Source organism: Letharia columbiana (genome assembly GCF_014066305.1).
Source record: "Letharia columbiana isolate WasteWater2 chromosome Unknown Sc0000072_s0, whole genome shotgun sequence".
NCBI classification, from domain to species: domain Eukaryota; kingdom Fungi; phylum Ascomycota; class Lecanoromycetes; order Lecanorales; family Parmeliaceae; genus Letharia; species Letharia columbiana.
The window spans coordinates 66,931-89,235 of record NW_023501117.1 but is presented as its reverse complement, the minus strand read 5'-3'; the positions used below and the strand labels follow the sequence as shown (position 1 = coordinate 89,235).

The window sequence follows — 22,305 nt, the reverse complement described above, 5'->3', positions numbered from 1 at the left end:
CTGATGGAAGGAAAAGTCCGGCTTTGTTGACGACTAAGCGATCACCAAAGACTAAAGCTGGTGAAGCTGTATCTTCAAAGACACTACAAGACAAGACGGTCAGAGCATGTAAGCACAGTGTCCAGTACACCAGGCTATCTGATAACCACATGAACCCTATTATAAAAATACATAATGGAAACCACAACCTCCAGACGAGACAACACAAAGGCAGGTCACCCATCACTATGTGCAGAGCCTGCTCGACTAGACAAATTTACCATCCTTGAATTAGCGCGCTTACCCAGTATCACGAGGGAAGTGATGGTTGAAGATTGGCTGGAGAGCGTATACGGCAAAACGACTGCACCAACAAGATCACCTTCCGAGCTATTAGGACCCACAAAAGAGTCGGTATACGGCTCGGACGAGCTCCTCGAGACCTCCAGCTCACGAGACTGTTCGCCTAACGAGGGACGAGATCTAGCTTCTCGCCCACCAACTACCACAGAGACGAGCACTCCCTGTGATGTGGATACTACCTACATTCATCGAGCGAAAACTGTACAAGTGGCGAAAATGGGCCACGGAATCGGTATAATCACAATGACTATGTAGGTTATTTCCAGGCGGATAGATTGTTGGAGGTTTCATGGAAGTGAAATTGATATCAGTATTCGTGCCATAGCCCATAGCCCGCGCGGCTCCCCCCCCCCACACAGGAAAGTCAATTGAGGCTTAAAAGCCCCCCAATCCCCCAAAGCTAGCCCTGCCTTATCACGGACTCCCCGGGCGTACTTAGCGCCCTCGCTAATTGAAAGGTCGCCGTTGGTCGCCGAGAAAGATGAAAGTGCCACCCCCAGCCCCACGGTGGCCCGCCAGCGAGTACTTTATCTGCTTGTTGGACCCGAGTCGGCATATCTCGCATCCGCAGAGGCCTCGCCTGTCCGTTCCATTTGCTGCCCAACTCCTTCACCTTTTCTTTTCTCTGCTTACACCTCACCGACACGCAACCTTTCACCTTCTTCATCATCATCATCATAATCATCATCGCCATTATCTCGTCTTCGCCATTGACAATGTACTTGTGCTCGTCGCAACATCATTCATTTGTGCGCAGAACAATCGAATTGTGAAAGTGGCGGACCTCGGCACTTATCGGAGATAACCTGGAGGAACCTGGTCCAAGCTTCTGTCAATCCCATGTGCATGCGACGCTCACATCCCTTGTCACTGCGACTTTCCATGGCCTCATAGCTCTGCTTTCATATCGAATCTCTACGCTCACCCCTCTTCGGAGGTTGGTGGGCGTGAACAGCTCCCGATGATGCTTCTACCACGCGACCTCTACTCGAGCTCACCCCCACCCCGGGATGCTAAGCAAGACAACCCGACGCTTCTCGTCTCATGGTGGTGTACAGGGTTCGCAGTGGCAATCATACTGGTACGAATAGCTGGACGATATATACGCACGGAAAGACTGTTCAGAGAGGATAAGATCATGGCTTTGAGCTTGATACCACTGTTGGCTAGGATGGGCCTCGTTCACTTGGTGTTGCTGTGGGGAACGAACAATACCACAACTGAGGGCCTGACAGCGCGGGACATTCATTATCGCCAGATTGGGAGTAGACTTGTCCTAGTCTCCAGGATCATGTACGCGATGTTGTCAGTTTCCTTCCATATCAGCACACTGAAGGAGGACAGCGCTAATTTTTACGAAGCTTGTGGATCGCCAAATTCACAATCTCCGAGTTCCTCAAGCGCCTCACAAGTCATGTTTGGAAAGATTCGTATGAGTTCTGTCTACAATGCATCCGTTGGTTCCTAGCCGTTACCTTCGTCGCTGTGGTCATCGCGACTCTCTCCGAATGTCAACCTTTCAGCCACTACTGGCAAGTAGTCCCAGATCCAGGAGCGAAATGCAGGCAAGGCACTGCTCAACTCATTACCATGGGTACGAGCGATGTCATTACCGATCTTTTGATCGTGGGCTTCCCAATACCCATTGTACTCAAATCTGCCATGAATACGAAGCGGTAAGCGCTCATGTACATCTGACATGGATTAGATCTGTACTGATGACTATAGCAGAAAAATCTCGCTGGTCCTCCTCTTCGCGCTCTCTCTCATACTCGTCGCCATCACCCTTTATCGTGTCGTCAGTGTGATAGATCGTCATTATGATCAACGATTCCGCTCGCTTCTGGCCTCCCTCGAAATCCTTGCCGCTGCTGCAGTCTCCAACGCACTTGTTCTAGGCTCATTTGTCCGTGACCGTGGCGCCAAAAAGCAGCGCTTTCGTTTTGGCAGCACCGGTGGACACAGTAGCTTGGATCGCTCAACTACTGCTCCTCGTCGAGCTATCACGGCAAGAAATTGGGGCAGTGATGCCGATCTCGTGGGCGACCTAGGCATGAGATTAGATCCTGAGCTGACCGAAAAACCGTCAACTATTGCAAGACCAGCACCTGTAGCTATGTCACTACACTCGACATCAAACATCAATACCTCAGATCTCGTTGACAGGAGTTGGACTTTCCCAACTCGTGCATCTGTTGAGACAGATGAAACTGACATGAAGTCTCCAGGACCTATCCTTGAATCACAGCCAAGCCCCACTGAGATACCGACTACACCCCGCCGTATGTCATTCTTTGATGTCGGCGGTCTGCTTGGTGAGAACGACCCACCTCAAGTCCGTCATCGACGATCAATGGCGGTATACCAGCAACGGCCCTCTACCTTACCATCGTCAGGCTTGCATCCGCATGCAGCTGGGTCAAGGAGAGGTAGCCATGCTCTGCTCCAGGACATTGGCGGACTGATTGAACATGCGCCACAATCGCCTCGGACTACCACATTGCGCCCGCCGCCAGGTTCTCAAAATTCTGACTTGATAGAGGCCTTACAGTCTACACCACCTAATTCCTCACCTCGACCCTCCGTACCTCCAGCTCAGCGACGAGGCGAGTCACCTGGACTGCAAGATATCGGCGGCTTACTATCACCCTCCCCACAAACTACGAATGCACGCCCAGCTCCGAGTTCTCAACACTCTGGACTAATAGAAGCACTGCAATTTACGCCGCCAAGTTCATCGCCCATTTTGTCGCCAAAGCCCTCCGCATTCCCTCCTCAAAGACGGCGTGGCTCACAGGGACTGCAGGATGTCGGAGGCTTATTATCTTAACCTTGTCTCTTCCATCACCCTACGGTCAGGTTGCTTCGATAACATTCTCAATGACGAGTTCTACTTTCATTATTTCGTGCCTGCGATATTCATTGATATGGAGTAAGGTGTTCGGCGCTCAAGGAGCAAACATAAGACTGAGCCTCTCACGAGACGAGGATTTGGACTTGGGGAATCGATGATTCTTTCGATTCTCTCGCATGTACATGGATTTGAAAGGGATGGATGGGATGGTCGGGAAGGAAGATACCCATGCAGGACTACGGTGGCTACTTTTCTATTTCTTTACTTCACGTCTATATTTACTCCTCAATGCATGCTACTTCCACGCCAATGAGAAGCTCGTTGATATCTTATCGTCAATCCTGAAGCACTGACCACAGCTTACATGGGTTAGCGACCAACCAATTTGTAGTCGACCCTGGGGCAAGTATTCAATCATTCACCGAATTCCTGACTTCTCCGAGTCGTTTTAAGCTAATTGAGAGAGCTTCCTACTATCCTGTGATTCACATGCATGGGTTCATCTCAGCACTCCTTCTCTTCTCTGCATCGCTCCTTGCCAAGAAAGGTCTGCTTCACATATGTTTGGACTTGCTTTTGGTCCACAAGTATACATATAGATTTGCAGCTTCACTGGCATCGATCCCGTTGCGTAAGTAGCCCGTCCCTGCATTTCCAGATATGTTAGCGAAGAGTCAGCTGACGTCATGTTGTCTAGAACTCAAGCTACCATGGGACTTCCTCCTCTGATCTACGGTACAAATCTTTGACCAATCTTGTGGCTGTAAGAGTTCATTGTGGCAGTGCTTTGATATGACTCTCTTTGCTGAGAACTTGAAGTGGCTAATGTCATTTGTGTCTTGTTTGATGGATATTTTGCTGTTCTTTTTTTCTATCCCTGCAATTGATAGATGTAATCTGCAAGAACATTGGCGCTCTGACTGCTCTTAGTCTGAGAAATGTTCAACGTCTTCATGATTGAGTAAGCTTGAGAAGGCCTCTTTGACTTGGGGATACTTCAAGGCTTCCTTGTCAGTATCTGAAATTCACTTGCGCAAAATAATTGAACCTTGCAGGAGACGAATATCTGATCCTGCGTTTCTAGCTCTCGTCATCTACTTTCTGCTCACGATGCCTCATTTTGAGCTCACATTTTGGTTTGGAGAAGAGTCAGACTTCCATAATAGCATTCCATAGATATCTGCACTTTCTGAAGCGTACCAACACCCGACTCCCACCACCTTCACAGCGAGGTCCTCGACATGGGTCGCCGAAAGATATTCATCTTCTGCGATTAGTCGGTGACACAATTCCAGGTTGAGACCTTTCTGGGGAACCACGATGGAAAGTCCTCAGCGTCCGCTCGACGTACATGTCCAGCGAGCACGAAGCGGCCCAGATCGCTTCAACAACACCAATGACCCTTCGCAGATCCTGGTGACCAGCTTGGCCGTGACTTAGGACGACATTATTCTAAATAAATTTGCGTCTTGTTTTTTACCTTACCGACAGCTTACTCGCTCGTGCCAACAGCCGTCACGGCGCCTTGATTTGTTATGAGGATTACAAGGCGCGCCGTGACCATTGATGCCCCCGGGAGCTGTGCGGTCGTGATGCAAACCATCTGCAATGATGACGAGGATGTGGTGAGCCGCGCAACGCTCCTCGAGGGCCAATGCACCCAACTCTATGTGAAACGCTGCGGCCAAAGTCCCCCCAGGTACATTTGGATCGACGCCCATGACACCAGCGCCAAAAACGAGCTTCCGGACGAGCGGGAGCACCGTCAAGCCCACAAGCTCTGGACCGTTCCCTATGGGTTCCGCAAGCCTGCGAAGGACCCCCGCTACCAGTAAGAGCATCTCAAATAGCCATGGAGAGCAGATGGCCGGTCTGCCAAACACGGCCATCAACCGCAGATTGCAACTCGGAGGTCTCGAGGACCGCCGATAAATACATTGCGCGCGGCGGCGCATGTATCTACACCTGCAGATTTGCAGAAGAGGAAGATCATGTACTGGCAAGAAAGTACAGAAACATTGCACATATGGTGAAGCAGACAATCTGGTGACCAAGTTATTGGAGTCTCTTTTCTTTCAATGGTACGGTGAGCAAAAGGAGAGAAAAGAGTTTCTCATCGGCCACAGCACAGGTAAAGCCGAACACTTGCTCGTGTGGCGACCACGGTGCGATTGTAGTGGCCCAGCAAGCTTGTCATTACATCCATTTGGTTTTCTGAAGCCTTTTGCAGCCCCAGTTGTGCGATTGGCCTGAGTCCTGTCCTTTCTCCTCCATTACCCACCAGACTTTGTCGTCCCACTGCTTAGAGTATACGTCTCCTAACGATACTCGCGTATTAATCACAAGATCCTCTCACTTTCAACCACTCATACATTCAGCTTGAGATCGCTACAATGTTCACAAACACGATGCCATTGAGCACCTCAATACGAATCTTTGTGAACATTGTTCGAAGCGTCTTCCAAACTTACGACGTTACAAGCATCGGATTTGGAGCAAGAGCAAGCCTTCTCGCCTCCTGAGTTCCCGTCAATACCCCCTTTCTCTCTCTTATCTAGACGTTGGAACTGGTATAGGCAACGCTGCCTTAGCGGTCGGCAAGCGAACTTGATTGCTCATGTCGCAACTCTGACTCATTTCTTCGTTCTTTCCGCATCATTTCTCATCATTCCACGTGCGAGACTACATCAAATTCTAGATCTTTTCTTCGGTAAAACAGAATGCCTTATCACGGACGTGCGGCTTTACCGAGCGCTGACGGGAGTTGGGAGCGATGGATCGAGCGGCGCGACGGAGAGTCGGAGAACACATAGATGAAAGTCTTGCAAGAATTTCATCATTTTTTCCCGTTGATCATGGTGAGTGGCATTTTTGAAATGTTCCCCAAAGCTAGGACCAAGCTCAGGACCGAATTTCTTGAAGAAGATGCATTTGCTGAGGTATAGGTAGGGTTCAGAAGTTTTTGCTGAGCTCGAAGATGTTCGGACGAGGCTAGACAGATACATCACCTCATTTTTTGCCATCTGACAGAATGATCTCTTCCTCCTTAGCATCATCCAACACCTGAGCAGCTGCATCCAGCTTTCCGCATCTCATCATAGCTCTTAAATCTCAGCGCTGCCCTCTTCCCATATATACAAATATCATCTATAAGCTGTGAACCCTTCGAAACCACATGACACCATTCATCAAATGCTCCCAAGGCAATCTCCCCTCTCATCCATCCCTCAACCACACCATAATCGTTTTATCCTCAGCGGAAATGCCCGTCCTCCTCTTCCCCCACGCCGCCTACTTCCTCATCAAAGCCTATATTACGTGCTTGGGGTCAGTCAGATCACAGACGTCTCACTTGATACTTCCCTCAACGTCACGGTGCAGGAAGTCCTTCCACATGAAGGTGGCGCGACTAGAGTGTCTCATCACTTGGGAGGCTCGCCCTTCAAAGTCCCGGCCGAAGACTCATTCTGGACGTTCCACACCCAAAGCGCGACATTGGAGCCACGACGGTTCGAGCCAAGTGTATCACTCCGAGTGCTACGCGACCTATCTTTTTAATCTGCAGCGTCATAGCAGATGAGGAAATTCGGCAGGAATGCCGTGAATACGCCAAACAGTTGGCTACTGAAGCCGATCTAAGTGTCACCAACGCCATGCCGGCACACCTCCTAGAAAGCCGGACCGGCCAAGCTTCGCCAATTACGCGAGAAGCATGAGATGCCACGTTGCGGTTCGTCACTGGGATCGCACAGGATACATGCCACGTGAACTGCCGCAGGATGATCATCTTCTGGGATTGGCCGATGACCCATTAGCACGTGGACTTTTGATTCATCGTCACTACCGTTACTGACCAGTACCAAAACGGCCTACGAGTGTACACAACAACAATAAAGGCGGGCTGCCTTGAAAAATCTCGAATGAATCTGGAGATCAAAAGAACAATTGGAAGCCGAAATGTTAGCGTGGGTCAGTGATCCTCCTTGGGTATCTAAATCCTCTATATCTCACATTGTGATTTCTTTTCCAGTCATCATACCTACCATCACCACAAACTCGTTCAAGAATCCCATGATTCTCATCCATCGAGAAGCACATCACACGGTTTACTAAATCCATATCTCTTTCCCGCATTCAAAAGCATCAAGTTTCCTGTCGAAACTATCTCCGGCCTTATCCAGCCCTTTTATCACCATGATAAGCACGCTCTCCATGTTCCCACTGTCTCCAGCTGACGCATTCGCATCTCAGAATAAAGTCGATCATCTAATCGGGATCGACCAGGTGCTTCAGATTGATGATGCCGTCGGCGAATCTCTCAAAGCCACGGACATCACCAAATGGCAACATTGGAAGGCTCGAATAACTGCCATGGAGGCTGCCAGAGATTCCATCAGCAACGTAAGTTCCCTCTATCTAGTCTGACTACGAATTCTAATGCGGTTTCAGCAACGCGCTACTTACGGCATTATCAACCCGAAAGCCTTCATTGATGACCAACTCTGCGCTTATTAGCCGTATCTATATTTCTCAGCACATTGGCAAGGACGACTGGAAGAAGGGATGTTACAAATACCCGTTTTGATGTTTCTCCTTTGAAAGTTCTTTCTTTTAACATCACTCCACTGGTATCGACCAGTCTCCTGTTCATTAGCTTCTTCTCATATAATAGAGCTATCTTAACACGTATGGTTCGCTTACCTCTCGCCTGTCTCCTTGAATCCAAAAAACAATGGCCGCAGTAGTTTTTGAAGTCTGCGACCTCCGCATTGAAGTGAGAACCACCGAAAAGCTCATCAAGTCTTTGAACAAAATACGCTTACAGGAGACAAAAGGAAGATATCAACGCTCAGATCAAGAGAGCTTCATCTTGTGGTGAGGATCAGACCACACTTTGGACGGTAGACATTTTTGACGAGCTCAGCGAGGACGACATCACTTCCCTCGACTACCAACCATGTCTACCGGAGGACAAGCGCTACAGGTGTGGACCGAGGAATATGCCACAGCTGCCGAAGCCCGAAAAGTGGAAGAAGAGGCACATATAATCGGCCGGCTTGGAATGCTTGGGGCGAGACAATCGAACTGGGGTCGCGTCGTCTTCCAGGAAAGCACGAAAGAGAGTCTTCGCTGTTCGGGAACCACTGGTTTTGCAAGGACGACACGTTATGTTGTGTGAGCGCTCTGAGGGACACGATTGAGCGGCACCAAAAATGTGGGGATACTCTTACTAACAATGAAGTTTGATATCGCTGGCGGCTCGGACGCTCCTCACTTCCGGCTGAAGCCGATTCAGAAGCCCAGTAAACAAGCTGTGATGCTTCGGCCGAACAGGCTCTGGAGCATAACTGCTGGCTTCCAATAGCGCTAGAGCAGGACCGAAGACATGACGATCCTGCACGAGGGATTGGAAGAGTCATGGAGTTTCTCTGCGGCATAGCCATGTCCAACACCACCTCCATGGGGCATGGTGCCTCAGTGGTGTTTACATTTGTTTGGGCTTTGGCTCATGCTTTTCAAGCACGAGATCTGCCAGCCTCGCTGCGCTCACCTGCCTGACCACCTCGGCACGCCATCTCCGCACTCGACATGGCGCTCGCCGAGACTTCCCGTTGCCCGTGAGGACATGGGTTCTGGATGCGGGCGACCATCGCCCGTCCTTGGCAAGATTTGACGCAAGACGAACTGAACGAGACCAGAGACGCCCTCGTCACGTTGATCCGTACTCGTCCACATGCAACTCCAGATGAGCGCAAAAGGCGGTTTTCTCCCACACGATTACATACTCCATCTTCTTTTCGAAGGATGCCGTAGCGTATCCTGGAGCACACCGGTGCACCCGCCGATCCTCCCACCATTCACGTGTGGCCTTTAAGTCGACCTCCGACGCTTGTTCCTGTGCCTCAGTTTCAACCTGCACGCCATCCCCAACCTGCACCTCCGGTTCAACCACCAACTCGGGTTCAACCTGGAAATCAGCAGCTACCTGTTCAACCTTCTCATCCTCCTCCGAATTATTCTCGCGTTGCTCCTGTTCGGTCTTCTGCTTATCGCGAACTTCCTTTCCCTATCGCCAATGCGCCGGGGTCTAGACGGGATCTTGGAATGTCACACCTGCGTCCTTCTGTGCCTTCGGCTCAGTCAACCGCAGTACCTGCCACTTCAGCTTCAACTCCTGCATCTGAGCAGCCTGGACAAGAACATCCAAACAGTCCTTCTCCCTCTCAGTCTACATCGACCGAGTCCACTTCTTCTGTTGATTCTGATGATGTTCGTTCCTTGAATGAAACATACGATCTTGAATCTTTGAGGGTTCTTCTACCTGAGATCTTTTCTCGCTCACCTGACCGGCCTGTACCTAGAGGAAGCGTGCGAATGCCTGTTGGCACACCTCCGCATCCCAGAACCGCCTATTCGGAAGCGATCGCTCCAAGTACGGCTCGCCTTAACTCAGTCCGTGAGCCTGTCACCTTACAACAAGAGACTCCAGCAGAGCCTCCACCTCCCTACTCTCGTTCTGAGAGTCGTGATACCGTTCCTTCTATTTCAGAGCGGTATCAAGGGCTACTACTTCGTGCCCCTAGCGCCTACTATCGTGGCCTTGATCTCCCTCCACCAACTCCCCTTCCTGAGCCAGTCCCCAACACACCTGAGTAGGACGCAGAAGGGTGGCTACCAGTGCCTCGGCTGCACTGTGAAAACTTACGACGACGATTCGGCCTTTCGAGTCCACCATACCGGCTTCGAGACCGACAATAATGCGAAACGCGCCGAAGCCAGAGCCTGGAAGGACTGGGTGAACCTCCCCTTCAAGGCAAAGACGTCAGGTAATCTAGATGGTCTCAAACAATTGGGGTGCGAACGTTATTTGCAGCGATTGGCACCGCTCACCTTTATGCTGGATCGACTGCCGCCGTTCCTGACCGTAAGCTATGGACTCGAGCAGATAAGCGCGCAGGCATGAAAAGAGATTCTCGATAACATTACCGTTTCCGCCTCGCGACCTTGGTTCAAGTGTGGGAGGACCGTAGACTACCGCTGGATCGGACTCATCCGGCACATGAACGCCAATCACTTCGTACTCTACTGAAGATATAACGTGGACGATGTGCGGACCTATGATGGGCGTAGGGGAGGGATGAGCGCCATCTCTATGGCAAAGGCACGCTCCCAGATGCAGCGAATAACCGTCGCGGCCGTGATCTACCAGGCCTATGCTCCACACGCTGAAACCTGATCTATTCACCTCGCCTACGGGCGAAGCAAGTCAAGGAGTATATTGGTTTGAGCGTACGCGAGAAGTGCCGAGGGGTCAGATGTTGGGATTCGGCGGCGTTCATTCATGTACCACATGCTATAATATGGACGTTGTGATGACTCTGCCAATAGGCCCTGCGGCGGACAGAGAGAAGAAGGCTGGGAAAGCGGCGGCAGGTACGGCCACGAAAAAGGACGAATGTAGATCAGACCCATTCTATAACTTTGGACTGCGAAGATGCTGACAGGGGCGCAGTGATCGTGGTTGAGAGTACCGATGACGACCATCTTCGAGCCAACGATACCCCCAGCAAGCATGGCAAGGGAAAGGACAAGGAACTCGGCAAGAAGATGTTGAAAAATTACCTTGAAGTTAAGGCGGATATGCGTAGGTTAAACTTGACGGACTGAAGCCTTGCCCTGTGGCAAGGTATCACGGCACTGGGTTAGTAGTGCTGCACGATAGCGTCAAATGCATTGCTTGAAGGACTATCTAGTAACGAGGGGTGCTTTTTCTTGTTGGGGGCAACTGTTAGGAAATCGGCAAGGTATAGGGTTGGGAAAGTAGTAGGGTCGGCAAGGTAGTGGCTTGGTATCATGTACTCAGGTTCCAAAGTTGCACTAAGAATAGACAAGATTGGCACACATACCATGATTACCTATTCGTTTTGACTGCCAATGTATCACACGTTGCCAACACCATGCTCGCTGCATTTATTGGTAAGCATTCCTGAGAATTGTGGTACTTAGCCGCAGAACTGACTTCTCTAGGAACTCAGCTGCCTCGTCACGGCAGTATAATGTTGTGCCTGACCGTGACTATAACGGTGCAAGCCCATTCGCTTTGATTGGTTAGGCACATTTGGGGGAGAACGATGGGAGCTGGGCAAGGAGGCATTGGCAAGTTTTGAAAGGTAGCGAGAAACACTGGTAGAAGAGCACAAGATGACAAAGGCTCCTTTTACAGATCATCGAAATAGCAAGGCCAAATCTTAATCTGTTGGAAGATCCTATGAATTAGCCTCTAAATTTGCGCCGCAGGAGAAACAAAAGGTCCCATTCCCACGCTTGATCGATTGAATCTGACTTGTTGATGAGTTGCAGCATTCTGATGTCGGTTCTTGCATCGCAAGCTCTATCGCAGAGCCGCAGCTGATCGATCCTGAGATGATTTCGGAATCTTGAGGTAATTTGCCCCATGACACGGCTTCCTTAGAGCAAACAACCCCACCTTGATCGAGTATGTGCTCAATTTGAGTATCATAAATAGAGCCAGGTGCATAGAGTGTAAGTATCAGTCTGTTTAAGGAGCCTGATAGTGCTCAAGTAGAGTTAGCTTTGAGTAGCTTCAAAAATGAAAGATAGTAAGATAGTCTTCTGAGGTTCTTCGTACCTACATGGTGGTACCCTCCGATACCGAAATCCACACAACGGGTGAGTACCGAGTTGGCGTTCAGCCAGATGTCGGGCCAGTATGCGGAATCACTCGTGGTTGTTTCGTTGAGAAGGCGTATCGATGTCATCGCGACTTTGCAATTGCCTGTACCATGATTCACAACAATCGGAAGAAGGCCTGCAATCATGATTGAGAGCTGGCTGACCTTGAAGCACAAATCTCGGCACGTATTTTCGAAATTTTCGAGCTACAGGATTGATCCAAGGGGGGGGCTCTTCTCCACGTATGGAGAAGTAATGTTCTCTTCGATCAGTAGTTTGTCCTGGCCAACCGTCATGTAACGCGAGCACGAGGTCACGACAATCATTATAGATTGGCTGGCCATATATTAGGTCGCAGACGGGATCTGCTGTTGCGGAAGAGATGAAAGCGAGGAACCACAGGATCGAATTGGAAATATTGAAGCGTGCTGCGAGCATTGATTAATGCTACTGTTCGTAGAAGACAGCTTCCTTACAGGGGCGAAAGTACCGCTCTTAACAAAAGGTAACACAACTGACGCGGGAGATGAGAGGGAGGGAAAGAGCTGCGGTGGTACATGAATTCATTGAATGAGATCCACTTGGCGCGTTACTATCTCTACCCTCCCGATCCTCTGGATGGCATTACCCGGAACGTGTATCAAAATCGATGAGGACCCGGTACTGGACAGATGATGCGAGGGATGCGAGTCGACATGCTAGAATTGTAGCTGGACCCTAGGAAGCCTTCATGCAGGGCGCGAATTGTGCGGAAGATTACTCTTTGCCGCTCTCGTAGTCATTGGATCCAACTCCTGAGACCTGCACCACGGCATCTTGTGGGGGTCATCCGCCAATGTCTGCGGCAAAGACGATGAACGATCTGATGTAGAGAGGTGACGAAATGCCTCCAAATTGATGGACGTGTCTAGTGCTTCCAAGCATCTTTCTCAAAACTCGTCTGTAGTCTGACTCTTCGTTTTGCCATGGGGTCTTATACCCAATGGTTGCTATTTTTTCTATCGTTTACCCTTGCATTTTTGAGACAAATTTATGTTGTAAGCGCAGCCGCAGAAGGATCCACCAGGCGGACCATCACCTGCATGCCACCATGTCTCAGAATGAGCCATTAAAAATCACATTGATTGGTGCTGGCACCATTGGCCTTTCTTTCGTAGCTCTACATTTCCAACAAGCTGTTTCCCAAGGAGCGCCGAGCCTCGAGCTGACCATCCACGACTCCCGGCCTGACATTGAAGAGTACATACTCAACACACTGCCTGCATACACCAATGCAGAGATTACGAAGAAAGTCTACGTGACAGGTGGCTATGATGTGACCCTAGACGATGTCCTAGGACACGCCAGAAGCAATACATTAATCGTTGATAATAATCTGGAAAGCGCAGTGTCGAAAGCGAGTATCATCCAAGAGCAAGGGCCGGAGAATGCCGCCTTCAAGACCGCCCTTTGGCCTAAGGTCGAGCAGCACTGCCCACCCGACGCCTTACTCTGGAGCTCCACGAGTGGCATTTCTGCCTCAACCCAGTCCACCGACATGAGAGACCGCTCCCGCCTAATCGTTGCGCACCCATGGAACCCACCTCATGTCATGCCTTTAATCGAAGTGGTCCCTTCTCCATATACAAGCCCGAAAGTGATATTGCGGACGATGGAGTTCTGGAAGAGCATGGGCAAAGTCCCCGTCTTGCTCCAGAAAGAAATCACAGGGTTCGTGGGTAACAGACTTGCCTTCGCCCTTTTGAGGGAAGCCATACATCTGGTCAATGAGGGTGTGGCTTCGGTCGAAGATATCGATAGCGTCATGGAGAATAGCCTTGGTCCACGATGGGCTGTCTCCGGCCCTTTCAAGAGCTATCAGGCCGGAGGGGGTGAGGGTGGGATTGAGGCTTTCTTTAAGAATATTGGTGGTACGGTACAGGCTTGTTGGGATGACATCGGGAAGGTGAACACGGGCGAAGGATGGGAGAAGAACATCTACTATCAGACAAAGGAAGCTTATGGGGTCGTTGATACGAAGGGGAGAGACGCGAAGATACGGAAAGTACTTGGTGCTGCACAATCTAGTGAACAATGAAGGAACGACTTCCCCAGCGTTAATGTGCTTCTACGATTCGAGAGGTTCACTACTAAACTACATCAGACTACATTGGGCAGACATTACGAGGCGGGGAAGTATCTCGTGTGTGTTGCTTGTTGAGATGGGCACGATTGGTGCGGCTGCCTGACCACCGACGCCGCCCTTTTTTCTTGCAGATCCCTTCCTACAATCTCACGGCTTCAATGGCACACCAATAAATAGTCTATCATTCTCATCAAGGGATCTCGAGATTCCTCCGGATCCACAGAATGGATGTGGCAGTGCCCCCCAATAGAAAACCCTTTAGTTAAGTCCAAGCTTTCAGATGTCTTGTATGAAGCCTTTGCTCCCCCTCTTTCAAAGCCATCAAATTGTCGTTTAGATTGAGACACCAAATAAAGTCGCACCATGAAGTTGGTTATCGCCTACATGCTTGCTGGTAGCTCTAGTGCTTGGTGATGTGCTCTACGAGGCTCCTTTCGTTGGACATTCCAGTGTGGTGGCTAGATTAACTAGCAAAGGCGCTCACTGCGTTGAGCGCACTCCAATTCCATCGAGATGTCACTAATAAATCGCATTAATGCTCTGCATTGCAAGCCAATCTCGGCAGTAAAATCTCCTTTCTTGGATCTACTGTCTTCATCAGCGAGCAGAATGACACTACGCTTGGATACTGGTCGGTCCAAGAGCAAAGCGTGATTCCTGCGTGCAGATCGACCCCCAACTCCACGAACGATGTCTCCGTTGCTGTTTCAGAACTCGCCAAGCTTCACTGTCAATTCGCTATACGTGGTGGTGGTCCCATGTTCTGGGCCGGATCTGCTAACATCGCAGGGGAAGTGACCATCGATCTGAGCTCCTTTACGTCTGTATCTGTTTCGGCAGGTCGCAAGATTACATCTGCAGGCGGTGGGACGCGGTAGTCAGCAATTTATTCCAAGCTCTATGCTATGGGACTTGCCATCGTGGGCGGACGTGTCTTCGATGTTGGAATTGGTGGACTTATCCTTGGAGGTATTGGCATCGGTCTTCATTAGTCTCAAAGCTGACTCGACGACACGTGGGAATTCATGGTTGGCTCCACGATTCGGATTTGTCTGCGATAACATTGCCAATTTCGAGGTCGGTCTCCCAAATATCGTGCAGCGGTTTATACCACCAGGTCCGTCCGGATCGAAATCAAGAGCGCTATCCTCAAAGAACTGGACAATCTGCTGGCATACTGCAAAGAAGGCCGAAGTGGACAGCTTGCGGCGTATCGACGCCGGAGACGGCCTGCCAGGCCACGAGGTAATTGAGTTCCCTATTTCTCAAGGCTGGTCAGCAATTGCCGCGAGGTGTAAGCGCCAGCGTGAGATGTGGGCCTACAACAAAACCCATGAGAGAGATTTGGCGGGTTAGCGACTCTGTAGAGCTTGTATCTACCTCCTTGAAAGATAAAGAGTTGTAGAAAGCAGTTCCACGAAATGCAAACAGCCATCACAAACTTACTGGCATTATTTGAGCAATACACGTTCAGAGTACTTGACCGCCAACAAAGTGAGACGAAGCCAGTCGGAAGTTTGGAATTGCGGTCTTCACTGCGGCTTACAGAACCTGACCATTCAAGGTTCTGTCGACCCAGCTTGCGTTGACGAAATCCTGCATCGTGCTGGATCAGGGTCTAAGACTGCGGAGCAAATTCAAAATGTATCACAAGCCTATCTTGTCGAAGGAGATAAAGCATATGTCGCCGGAGAATTGAGTAAAGCAATTGCCCGATATGACCATGTGACGGAACTCTTAAGGCATCATCGTTGCCTGAAACTGGACGAAGATGCTCCAAGAGGTTTACTCCGTTCGCTCATCACGGCACTCCACGTAACAAGCAGTCACACTGCGAGAGCAATCCTCGCATCTGGCGATTATGAGTGTGCAAAAACGCTGGGGAAAAACGATACTCGAGGCGGGGTTAGTCCCAAACCAAGCGCGGGTGTACGTAACCTTATGCACCGCTCGCGCTCATCGGGCTTTAGGCGAAGGTGAGGACGAGTTGCGGCCGTTCGAAGAGTCTCTAAACGCCGAGGACGACAAATCCACCGTTCTCAGAGCGCTGGCGGACTTGTTTCCATATCCCGCAGCTGAGCAGGCGGGAATGGTAATGGAGCAACACGATAAGCTTCAGAGCGGTGGAAGCCATCGACTTCGATGCTATTCGAGCCTTTTGGGAGGCTGTGTGAGCTCGGAGAACAATTGGTAAACCTGTGCTAGCTCGCACATGCTCTTCTATATGACTAGTAGAGCGCGAGCAGGGTCGGACACATGATAATGATCGAACATTCGCAGCCACGTTGTCGTCATGGAAAGCGTGGAAGACTATCGGAGGCAGGAGCAGAGTACTGCCTAGCTTGTAGAATGGAGATAGAAACAGGAAACCTTTCATGAATAACCCAATACCTCGCCACTGACGGCACAGAGTCTTTTGATTCGTCAAGGCCCGGACCTTCGCATCTGATAGTAAACCTCATGCGCCCCCCCTAAGTCTCCCAACGCTCTTGTGAAATCGCCTCTGTATCCTATCAAGACTGTTCTTCCATCCCAGGCCCCACAGTCCGCCGCCAAGCAGCAAGAGTTCCACTCCCAATCCGAAATAATCCTTCGGCGGCCATTCCAGCAAGTTCTCACAAAATTCTCTGTCCACTTTCCCAAGAATCATGAGTCATATGCCTGGAAAATCACTTTGGATACACAATTCGGATAAATCGTTCCTCCCGCATGCAAAAGATCCCAAATGTGCCAGTGGCCATTGCCCAATCAGACAGTCTCGCTGAGATCTTGGTCTTGGGAGTTGGCGTGCAGCCTCTGCCACTCCTTTTCCAGTCTCGCTCTTGCCTCAGCAAATGTGAGTGAGAGGGTCTTGATGACCGGAGTCCGTCCATCCGTCGGGGCAATTAGCAGACGCATTTTTTCGTCATCGTTGGCGCCAAGAAGAAGGTACCGGTCAGCAACAGCGGAATGCGACGAGTATGCGGCGATATCACGTAGCACCACCGCGGGTCTTGTGCCTATCCAGAAACCGTTGTCATCGAATTTTATGAGCTCGAGTGCGACAGAGACATTATTGCCGTCGTGAAAGATTACGAGGGAATTATCCAATGAAATGGAACCGCAGATGAATCGAGAAGGTACGGGGTTGATGTCCATCTGATAAACTGACTGAAACCACCATTCTTCACGCTTGCCTCTTCCCTCGAGATAGGCAAATTCGCCAGAGTCAGAGAACAGAAGCCGAGGTAGAAAGCCGCCTCTCCGCCAGGACCTAAATTGAATGTTATCTTAAGCATTCATTCGTCAGAGACGAGTTCTAGGAGACCATCTTACTCTGCCATAGCCTTCGTGGCTTGACCCTTAGGATTCTCGAGGACCCTCTTTTCCAATCTCATGAGGTCGAATATGGCGAGACGCAATGGAGGAGCCCTTTCTCGAATATCCTCGAGCTCGGTCGATGTTGGTGATGCATAGCTTATCGTCATCAAAGGCAGCGACGGGTGGAGAGAGGCATTCAGAGAAATTAATCCCTCGGGTAGTATCAGCTCAAGTCGGGCTGACTTCCTCTTCTGGAGATCTATACGGTATAAAAAGATAGCTGAAGAGTATCTAGATGTGTCCCCCCACTGGTCGCCTCTGCCCATGTAGATGACATAAGAATTGCACGCACTGATCTGGCAATCCAGACCCCAGGACGGGATTTTGTGCCGGTGAGGTTCGAGCAAGGTTGGGAGAGCCTCCATTGTGAAAGGGGTTAGGGTCAACCTTTTCGAAAGGTCGTCGCCCTCGGTGGTGGTGATGTCGAAAACTTCTGCGTTGATTATAAGTACACGGAGGTCCGGACTGAAACCTATAGGAAAATTAGTGCCCTGGGTAAGAACCCTTGGAATATCGCTTTGCGACCATTCAAGGTCAAAATGGCGAGCGGGTGCGTCGGGCGACGTCAGATCTATGATCTGTACCTTCCCACCCTTCCGCCCGTAGCACACCAAAGCCCAGTGTGAACCATCTCTCGAGACAGTCGATAGTCTATAGGAATAGTCGTCAATCATCTTGTTAGCATCGAGGAACTTTATCTCATCACCAAGCTCTATCCGCTGTATTGATCTCGCATTGGTGACCATCACTGCCGAAGTTGCGGCCTTGTGCACATGGATCTGGTATGGCCGTGGTACCAAATCTGGGTGCGAGTTGGCCGGGCTCGTGGCATGACTCGTAAGCCTAGGTGCGGTTGCAAGACAATCCCAAATCATCACATGCAATTTACTAGGGTGACACAGGAGAAAGCTAATAAGCCTTGTTTCATGTCGTGTAAAAAGGAATTTGCCCTCCCAGTAGTTCAGTGGCTCAGGGAACCGAAGTTCAATGAGCTTTTTGGAATCTGTGTCGTAAAGGTATAATATTTCTTCTCCAAAATTGAATGCAAGATGACCGAATGGCACTCCCAGCACCAGGTATCGACCAGTAGGACTTACGTCGACTAAATATCTCCTTTTATCTTCCCACGAAAAATTGACAGACGGGCTTGGTTTAAAGGGGTCAACTCGCCTAGCTTGGATGGAGTATTCCCCGGACGACTCATGGGCGTCAGGCACAGAACTAAACAGATATTGGCCATCACAGCTGTAGAACATATCTGGGTACGAACCAACGTAATCACGGATACCATCAGGAAGCGGTCGTCTGCTACCTGTAAGAAGATCCAACATCCCGCTTGGAGTAACGCAATGGCGGTCATCCTTGAACATGACAGCTCTCGAGCCATCCATGAAAAGCGCGGGACTGGACTCAATTCTGAAAACAACCCTCGCCCAAGGCTCGCAATTCATCCGTCTTTTGAAGCTCATGTTTTCATCAAGTTTCCAGACAACTGTCAATTCGCGAGGGATCCCGGTTGCTGCGTTCGAACTGGGAAACTCTGTAATATAGACTAAGGCGAGGTACCCACCGCTTGGGCTCAATTCAAGGTCAATAAGCCGCCATATCTGGTCCGGCCCTCCACCGAACTCTTCGGCTGGGGGTAGACGGTGTCCTGTCTCGTCATGTTGGACACAAATAGCCTGATTATCAGCTCTAATCATGGTTTCTCCCCAGATGTAGACATTTCGACCCTCATCGTGGACCAGAAAGACCGGCTCCTGGTTCGAAGACCCGATATGGAGGCGTTGCAATTGGTGGTGCGGCTGGGGCTTTACCTGCGGTGGATGAGGAGCTCGATATTTGTTCAAGTGCAGGTCCTTTTTCCTTAAAGGAGTCTCGCCGTGCTCCTGCCACAGCTTTCGTAGACTTGGGTCAACACTAAAGATATCGCACAAATCTATGACATAGATTTCCCAGGGTCGTCGAGCAAGAATTCCACCATACTCTTCGAACACCCGCGACATTGCAATGCACCAGCTGGCGAGGAATCGGGAGCTGGCTTCTTGTCGAGGCCAAGGGTCTTCCCTAGAACCGTAGAATCTGTCACGAACCTCATCGACACCTACCGATAGGCGTAATGTGGTGTCCGGTTGCGAAGCCATACACGTTTCGACCCAAGAAAAAGTTGCTGGGGAATTAAATGTCTTCTCAAATGTCGGAGTGACCTCGAGTAAGTCATCCAGCTTGCAGTCTATCAAATGCACCAACCAGGAGAAACTTGCATATTCAAGCAGAGGTGCTCGAGCTTGACAGCGGTCAAGTGTGTCAGTTTCGAAGGCCCAATCTATTTGTGGAGCGCTGGATCCCAAGTCTACTAGAGGCTCGGCATTGGTGGCAACGCATCGCAAACACACTAGCGTGAGCTGCAGACTCCCACGTTCAGGGTCAACGAGAAGGCTAGAGAAAGCAGAACGATCTTTTTTATGTCGTGATCTTAGAAACTCCTTGACTGTTAGGTGGATCACTTGCAAAGTTCCTTTGCGGATCGTTACCAATGAACCACATATCAATTCGACGTCCTTGTCGGAGTAAGGAAACGATCGGTCATCCGTAAGTAGAGTATCACCGTCCATCTCGTAGTGGAGGGTGAGAGCTTGCTTGATCTCGTCAATACCAAGTGGGCGCTGAAGAGATGTCAGCCCCTCATGCAGCCGACTTAGGACCAGATTGCTACCTACAACAGCCGTGACAACCCATATGAGTACCTTAGAACAAAGATCGAAGGAGGAACGGGTAAGTGTGGTTTGAAGTCTTTGCAGAATGCTCTTATATATTCCATCTAGGCCTGTTGGTAACTTTGCCAACGCATCTTGGACTTGAACCATCGAAAAGCAAGACTTGAGCTCCTTGAGCATAAGATAGACCCACAAGAACATCCCGTCATGGGCATTGCATAGCTTTGTGAAGACTAGATCCCGCACCAAGGGATGTGAAAGCCGGGAAGACGCTTCGATTTTGGCTTCGACATAAGCTGCGATATCAGCATTGATGTCCTCCGGAGCTATCTCGATGGAGGAAACATTTTTCAGTTCGTTGTGTAGATGCGATTCCTTGCGACTCGTCACTATCACCTTGATAGATCTCAGCGTAGAAAGCCCTATCAGACCTTGAATCAATCGGCTGGGATCCTGGCACTCATCCAACGCATCTAAAATGATTGTTGCTGGGGTCAAATTTTTGACATGAGTGGAGAACAGCTGCCAGAGGACAGCAAAATTCACGGCTCTCTGCTGCCCAGATCTATCCAAGGCGAGTCCCAAGTCATCATTCAGAGACTCCATTGTCACTTGACCTTTGACCGACTTATACAGCTGATAGAGAAGAGATCGTATAATTGCAGCAGGCGTATTCTTGTCGACGTCAGTATTCTTGCAGAAAAAGTAGAACACATTGTCTCTGGCAGGATCCGGTTCCTCGGACTCAAAATGATCTATCAGGAACGAAGACAGTATCGTCTTGCCTGCCCCGGGGTTCGCACATATCCACAATAGTGATTGACCAGACCTGTGGCTTGTATCACAGAGCTGCATCACTTCAGTCTTGTCCAGGACCCAGATGCAAGTCTTCGGATGACGGAGTGCTCTTGCGCTAGCGAGATCATTTGAGTAGTATTCGACATCGTAGGCAGCAGGCGCCAGCCACGCGGTGATCTCCTTCCGCCGTGTCAAGCTCTGGGCATGCAATATCTCCAGACTCATCAGTTTCTGATTCACTCTTGCAACTTTCGACTCCCCTATATGTTCTGCAAGCGCAGCACCTGACTTGTCCGTTAGGCATTTGCGCTCTTGAAAGCCATGATCCAGGTCACGTACTTTCTACTCTATCTCGGTTCCTGATCATTTCAAATTCGAGATCGCTGAATTCTGTATTGAAGTCGTTCCAGATGACACGCAGGAAATTCCACAGTCGGCGTCTCCTATAAAATTTGCAAGCTTTTGCCCAGAACCCGATAATTGAAACATAGAATGCATTTACGCAATGTGCCACTAAGCTTGAGTCGAGAAAAGTCTCCGTATAAAGCTCAATCCGAGGCAAGCAATCGATCATCCGGGTGAGAGCCTTGCAGAGTTGTTCGTATGCCTCCGCTGCGTCTTGTACAATCTACACGAGAAGACAGCTAGGCATAAGCAACGAACATGTCATTGAGACAAATCTTCTAGGATCTATGAATCTTGTCGACAAATGCCAAAGATTGGGAGGGCGCTTGGCAGCGCTGTTCATTGGCTCGAAGATTTTGATGCTTACAAGGAAGAGGAAACGAGGCGACGACAGAATAAGCATAGTATTTACCGTCAGGACGAACTTTATGCTACCCCACAATAAACATCCTGGGCTTGGTGTTCCTTGAGCAAGCATATCGATTGAGGCGCTGAACCTTTGCAAACGAACGAGGCCACCGCGGACACCAGCAGCAACCTTGCTGTCCGAGTGTCTTTCATGCCATTTTTCGATCTCATTGACGACATCTTCGGGTCCAGTAGGTATCATGATATGTTTCATATCCTTTTCTGATAGAGATTTTCGGTAGGTGTCTCTGGCATTTCTAAAGGCAACGATCTAGAATTTCATTTATTAAAATCTTATTATTTACTTAAAAATAAGACTCTAAAGTTTTATTTAGATATCTTATCGAGCTATTGATATTATTAATCTCTTATCTCGCCGAGTATTTAGTAGCTTCTTTCGAGAATCTTTTTAAACTTTTAAGCTTACTATTCTTCGAATCGACGATCTTACTATATCTTTTATTTTAGAAAGCTTAAGTGAGAGTCTACTTTCCCTTCCTCGAGAATACTTCTTAATCTTTATTTCTTCTTTATTCTCTTTAACACTATTATTAGTTAATCTTTCTTTATTATTATTACTATATCTCTTATTAAGATAACTA

General features: G+C 49.5%; 9 protein-coding genes across 9 annotated transcripts; 7 read left to right on the top strand and 2 right to left on the bottom strand.

Moving 5' to 3' along the window:
• Positions 1-174: 174 nt before the first annotated feature.
• Positions 175-3,172, top strand: HO173_012029 (uncharacterized protein; the record flags this gene model as incomplete). The annotated part of the gene is made up of 3 exons (XM_037313902.1): positions 175-593; positions 1,704-2,018; positions 2,074-3,172. The coding sequence occupies 3 exons, from the start codon at positions 175-177 to the stop codon at positions 3,170-3,172; spliced, it is 1,833 nt and encodes a 610-aa protein (XP_037159190.1).
• Positions 3,173-7,390: 4,218 nt separating this feature from the next.
• Positions 7,391-7,711, top strand: HO173_012028 (uncharacterized protein; the record flags this gene model as incomplete). The annotated part of the gene is made up of 2 exons (XM_037313901.1): positions 7,391-7,597; positions 7,646-7,711. 2 exons carry the CDS (start codon positions 7,391-7,393, stop codon positions 7,709-7,711), a joined length of 273 nt encoding a protein of 90 aa, XP_037159189.1.
• Positions 7,712-8,153: 442 nt separating this feature from the next.
• Positions 8,154-10,160, top strand: HO173_012027 (uncharacterized protein; the record flags this gene model as incomplete). Its single annotated transcript, XM_037313900.1, has 3 exons — positions 8,154-8,369; positions 8,439-8,499; positions 9,559-10,160. The coding sequence occupies 3 exons, from the start codon at positions 8,154-8,156 to the stop codon at positions 10,158-10,160; spliced, it is 879 nt and encodes a 292-aa protein (XP_037159188.1).
• A 250-nt stretch (positions 10,161-10,410) lies between these two features.
• On the top strand, positions 10,411-10,864 carry HO173_012026 (uncharacterized protein; the record flags this gene model as incomplete). The annotated part of the gene is made up of 2 exons (XM_037313899.1): positions 10,411-10,654; positions 10,710-10,864. 2 exons carry the CDS (start codon positions 10,411-10,413, stop codon positions 10,862-10,864), a joined length of 399 nt encoding a protein of 132 aa, XP_037159187.1.
• Positions 10,865-11,463: 599 nt separating this feature from the next.
• HO173_012025 (uncharacterized protein) lies at positions 11,464-12,036 on the bottom strand (the record flags this gene model as incomplete). Its single annotated transcript, XM_037313898.1, has 2 exons — positions 11,464-11,765; positions 11,847-12,036. The coding sequence occupies 2 exons, from the start codon at positions 12,034-12,036 to the stop codon at positions 11,464-11,466; spliced, it is 492 nt and encodes a 163-aa protein (XP_037159186.1).
• A 944-nt stretch (positions 12,037-12,980) lies between these two features.
• Positions 12,981-13,967, top strand: HO173_012024 (uncharacterized protein; the record flags this gene model as incomplete). Its single annotated transcript, XM_037313897.1, has 1 exon — positions 12,981-13,967. The coding sequence occupies one exon, from the start codon at positions 12,981-12,983 to the stop codon at positions 13,965-13,967; it is 987 nt and encodes a 328-aa protein (XP_037159185.1).
• Positions 13,968-14,915: 948 nt separating this feature from the next.
• HO173_012023 (uncharacterized protein) lies at positions 14,916-15,371 on the top strand (the record flags this gene model as incomplete). The annotated part of the gene is made up of 1 exon (XM_037313896.1): positions 14,916-15,371. The coding sequence occupies one exon, from the start codon at positions 14,916-14,918 to the stop codon at positions 15,369-15,371; it is 456 nt and encodes a 151-aa protein (XP_037159184.1).
• A 65-nt stretch (positions 15,372-15,436) lies between these two features.
• On the top strand, positions 15,437-16,209 carry HO173_012022 (uncharacterized protein; the record flags this gene model as incomplete). Its single annotated transcript, XM_037313895.1, has 3 exons — positions 15,437-15,509; positions 15,580-15,942; positions 15,986-16,209. 3 exons carry the CDS (start codon positions 15,437-15,439, stop codon positions 16,207-16,209), a joined length of 660 nt encoding a protein of 219 aa, XP_037159183.1.
• Positions 16,210-16,763: 554 nt separating this feature from the next.
• On the bottom strand, positions 16,764-21,905 carry HO173_012021 (uncharacterized protein; the record flags this gene model as incomplete). The annotated part of the gene is made up of 4 exons (XM_037313894.1): positions 16,764-17,268; positions 17,331-21,174; positions 21,230-21,518; positions 21,708-21,905. The coding sequence occupies 4 exons, from the start codon at positions 21,903-21,905 to the stop codon at positions 16,764-16,766; spliced, it is 4,836 nt and encodes a 1,611-aa protein (XP_037159182.1).
• Between the last annotated feature and the right edge of the window lie 400 nt (positions 21,906-22,305).